The sequence below is a fragment of the Berghia stephanieae genome, chromosome 2, assembly GCF_034508935.2.
Source record: "Berghia stephanieae isolate SIO BIC M18660-M18661 chromosome 2, UCSD_Bste_1.3, whole genome shotgun sequence".
Classification (NCBI taxonomy): domain Eukaryota; kingdom Metazoa; phylum Mollusca; class Gastropoda; order Nudibranchia; family Aeolidiidae; genus Berghia; species Berghia stephanieae.
This window is the reverse complement of record NC_088361.1, coordinates 69,079,710-69,084,709: the sequence shown is the minus strand read 5'-3', so window position 1 is coordinate 69,084,709 and position 5,000 is coordinate 69,079,710. Positions and strand designations below refer to the sequence as shown.

At 35.9% G+C, this 5,000-nt stretch overlaps 1 protein-coding gene across 1 annotated transcript in view; it reads left to right on the top strand.

The window, feature by feature from the left end:
* LOC144965420 (uncharacterized) overlaps window positions 1–5,000 on the top strand; it is a 78,643-nt gene that overhangs the window by 61,187 nt on the left and 12,456 nt on the right. The window contains exon 2 of the mRNA XM_078900755.1: window positions 3,646–3,729. Coding sequence (XP_078756881.1) covers window positions 3,646–3,729 — 84 coding nt within the window. The remainder of the gene's footprint in view (window positions 1–3,645; window positions 3,730–5,000) is intronic.

The following is a 5,000-nucleotide window of genomic DNA, read 5'->3' as shown; positions in this document are numbered from 1 at the left end:
GAGAAACAGAAAATAAAGCATATAAATTCCTTCTTATTATTCACATAATATGATGAATACTCAGTCATAAAAGTATTTTAGAGCAAAAAGTTCCCTATCAAGGGCATTTTAAATCTATTAATATCATTAGCATTATTAGTTTGAAATGTCAAACTGTTCCATGTTTTGGCAGTACGGAATTTATATGTATTCTTCCTAAAGGGAGCAATCTTTATTCAGATTTTTGTCCAGCCAGGTCATCAATCACATGAAATGTTGCTGTCCAGTGATTGAATAATTCTTAACGAATGTAAACACGCTCCATTGTTTATGAAAGTTGTAAACATAACAATGGGTCAAACTGAACAAAATGACCAATTGACTTTTCACTATGTGGGTCACTTTGAGCACATATTCCAAAGTGACCAACGATCTCGAGCATATGTAAAGATTATATTCTTGCGATCAAAAGAAAGTATACACATTTAAAATCGTCGTTACTATTTTATCCGTTGACGTAGACTAACGATTTTCCACTGAGTTGTTTATCATTAGCCTTTCTGTGTACCGATAGTTGATGTTTTTGTTTTTGACCTGAAATTCGCTCACCACGAATTTATTGGAATAGACGAAAAGTCGCTTTGTAAATCCTTTGACGGAATCACAATATGATACTAGATATGGGTTTATGTGAGAATTTACTGCTTGGCCTGACCTTTATTGGATTTTCGGCTTTCGGACCCAGGGATGAGCCCGATCTTGGGAGAGCTACTATCTCCGAGGTTATGAAAGATTCAATATTTATTGGCCAAAGACTATTATAACACTCTAGTTGTAAAATCTCTTGTAAAATCTTTTTTACCTTTTAAAATGACAATGATTTAACTTGATTATTAAGTGTGTTTGTAACTAAAGTCTTCATCATCTTATTGTCGTCAATTTCAAGGTATCGATTTATAAGTTTTTTTGTTGTTTTATTATTATTATTATTTTTTTTGTTTTTTTTTTTTTTTTGTTTTTGTTTTTTGTTTTTTTTTTTTTGCTTTTCTTTTTGCTTTTTTTTTGTCAGATGCAATCGACGTAATATCAAAGGTAAACTCACATCAGGTGTGTTTCGTTTTTTTGGGTTTTTTTTCCCACAGATTGTAGTTTTATATCTATGTATTTTATCATTCTCATTCTTTGTACACGCGATCGATGGATAATTATGATTCGGCAGATTTGTCAATGAATTTCGTTTGTACCTGGATTCTTATCATACTAACATGTCAAGGCAGCAACATTGCCAATGTTGTCTTTTGTTCTCACTGAGCCATGCCTTTCTCCACCCTTTAATCTATCAGATGACTCAGTAGTGATTATTCTCTTAATAATGCGGTTGACAGATCTTAATAGCCAGCCTTTATTAGAGCATTCTTTACAAATTTGTTTATCTCTCCATCCCTTCTCTAAGAGCAGGTTTTCAATCAAAGCAAGAAAACATTTTTGCTTTGTATCGTTTCGATTATGCCCCACGTATCTGAATTGACGAGGAAAACAGAAGGCAAGGTTTCTACGGAGACAGCGATATATTATAGAGACGCGAAGCTTTTGAAGTGACAATAGAGTTTTAATAACAGACGATGCGTTTCTATGTCAGGTCGAGTCAAGTCGGTAAACATCCTCTCACTCATATTGTTTATATTATGTACTGCACGTGAAATTTGGCATAGATTTTCGCAGCTTTCTATAGATAGAACGAAGATGACGTCACTCGGGTCCTTGTTATTGATTTTTGCCCTCCACGTTTACGAGTAATTCTCACTAAACTGTATTAACCAGACGATAAACTTCAAGGTTACACACACTTGTGTGTGTTAGTCTAAAACACAAATCTATATGCAACCTTGAAGTTTATAGTCTAATTAATACAGTTTAGTGAGAATTACTCGTAAACGTGGATGGCAAAAAAACAATAACAAAGTCCCGAGTGACGTCATCTTCGTTATATATATATATATATATATATATATATATATATATATATATATATATATATATATATATATATATATTCAGATGTGAGTTCTTCTCACTAAATTCTCTCAGACTCTAAACTTTTTGTGTATTTGTACGACTGATATAGGGGAAGAAATTGTGTCTATTTTGTTTAAACACACCATCAATACACAAATGCCATGTTTACCGACTTGACACATATTATTGCACACCCACATTTGGAAGGAGCCCCAAAGTTTCATTTCTCCATCATTTTAGTCTCCGGTTTCTATATATATTTATTTTCATATTTTTGTCGCAAAAGCAAATCAAACTCCAAGCGACTGTTGCCAACAAAACCTTGAAAACAAATAAAGAAATCACGTAGGCTTTCAACATCACTCACTTTGGTGGCATACCTTTTATTGTTGGGTAAAATGGTTAAAGTTTTATTAATTACATGAAATTTTGAAAACATATTGGTTTCTTCGTTAATTATTTGGTTGCTTGTAGAGTTGTCAGTCGTTTTTTTTTTTAATGCTCTCTGGAATGTTGCTTATTATAGATATTTGATCTTTCTGCCATGAGAATTCCAACGTTCAAAATAATATAGTAAAACAAGAGGGAGACCTCCAGACAGGTGGGGGAATTCGTTGGGGAGATGGGGATAAAGAAAGAGGGGTTAGGGGGAGGAACGGGAGGGTGTGGATTGGGGATCATTTGGAGACATTAAAGAAAGGGGGAAATTTGGGAGGGGAGGATGGGAGGAGAAGGAAAGAGATATGGGAAGGGAGAGAAAGGGGACATACACTAAAGGGGTAGGGGTGTGGGGGGGGGGGGGGGCTTTATTTTGTGCTATTGATTGAATTTATTGAGTGTCTGCACATTGTCATAAGTTCGGATCTTTTGTTTAGGATGTTATGTTTATGGCTGTGTCTAAGTATTTCCATTTTTTCAGTGAGCACAGATTGCACTTTCTTGTTTCACATCGATAGGGGCTACTTTTTTTTGACAATCTCCCATGTTCCTGTTGGCGTTTTGTTTGCATTTATTTGGTCCCAGTAATGCATTGTCATTGTTATTGTTGTGAGTAGAAAAGTGCTAGAAGACAATAGGGAGTAAATATTTCGTGGCGATGGAGGCTCGAACCCACGACCTTACTGATACGACAACTCCGCCTAGCCATGAGATGGACGCTATCAATCGACGCCATCCAACTCACTTTTGTTGGGCTCTTGGCTCTGTTTTTGTTTTTCAAGGTCGTTTGTGATTGTTATATCTGGTTTTGAATGGCGGTTCTGTGCTGCCAATGTATTGTGCTGTAGTTTTACTCGTTATATAATGCTCTGAATTGTTAGTTCATGGGACACTGTCAGAACTGAAGGACATCCATTAATAATAATTAAATAGTTTTATTTCTCTTTCCCTCTCTCTATCTCTCTCTTTTATCTCTCTCCGTGCTTCTCTCTCTCTATCTCTCTCTCTCTCTCTCTCTCTCTCTCTCTCTCTCTCTCTCTCTCTCTCTCTCTCTCTTCTCTCTCTCTCTCTCTCTAATCCAATATTATCCATTTGGTGCTTGTGCATTAAAATGTGTCAGATATTTATTAATGAAAGTAACCTCTTGACCTCATCTAATAAGGAAACAAAAACAAAGTCATTAATAAATTCTTTTCTGCTCTCCACTTGCAGGTCAATTGCTATCATCTTTGACGTCATTAGAAGAGCCAGAATATCCCTACAATACAAAGAGATCATCAACCTGGCTCAAGAGAAGTAAGACTCGATCATAGTTGTAGTAGGGAGCTTAGGCTTAATCGGTAATCAATGTACCTACGCAACAGTAATATATATATATATATATATATATATATATATATATATATATATATATATATATATATATATATAATCGGAGTCGGTAGCCGAGCTTTACACAGGTTCGCGTTGCAACAATGTCAAGAGACGTTAATCAAACATTTATGACAAAATGTGACATAATACTGCTGAGCCACAAAGAAACACGCATTAGATAAGCATGCGGTGAGTCTTTGGGCATGGACACCTTGTACTCTTTGCCCCACTTGAATCTGACGGGGATAAGTGACTCTAGTATTGATGGAGTCCTAATACAATAGCGGGTCCCAATAGCTCAGTTGGTAGGCACTCGCTTCACAAGCAAAGGGACCGAGAGCGATTCAGGGTGCTGTCCCGGTGGGATTCTTCTTTTTTTAACATCCCTGTCCGCCCTGAATTTATTGGGTAGATGGGTATGCTAAATCCGGCTGAAAGTAATGTGCGATATACTAGCGTCCTACCCAAATGGAGCAAGTAATTGCTATTGTCCTTTTCACGCTGTAGAATTCGAGCTAAACTTCGGCCATGTTGGCCTATTGGTTCTGACTCACTACTACTCTAATACAAAAGGATTTCTACCAGATGACTCGTAATGTATGAAAAAGGAAAATCGCTTCCATGTGGATTGATTTTAGAATAAATAAAACATTGATTAAGGTTTATAAGGAATTGCTTATAGAAAATGCGCGATTATAATGTGCTTTCAAAAGCCTTACGCGATAAAACGTCAAGAGATTTAACCGACATCCTTATAATGCCTCATGGGAGTGGTCTGAGGTTTGATGCCCAGTCAAGGTGAACAGATTTTGTAGGATTTTTTTTTTATAGTGTAATTTTCTTTCTTTATAGTTTACGCTCTATCAAACGCAGACTTTCTACTGCAAAGCAACTGTTGATAGATCTGCAATAGTCCAATGTTTACCCCGTCAGTCATTCGCCGTCCTAATGACTTCTACAGCTTCATAAGAACGTGTCATTTGAATCCTTGAGGAAGACTCTAAAAGGTCTTGAAATTTTATTATTCAAGCATATTACATCATTTAAAAAAAAAACTTTACAGCCAAAATATTTTGGAAATCAAAGATAAGTAGAATGTGAAAATCGTATAGCGCATGATTCGTTTTCTGGACATGAAGTTTCATTTTCATTGTTTTCTCACGATCAAAGTGCTACACATTTCTTCGTCCATA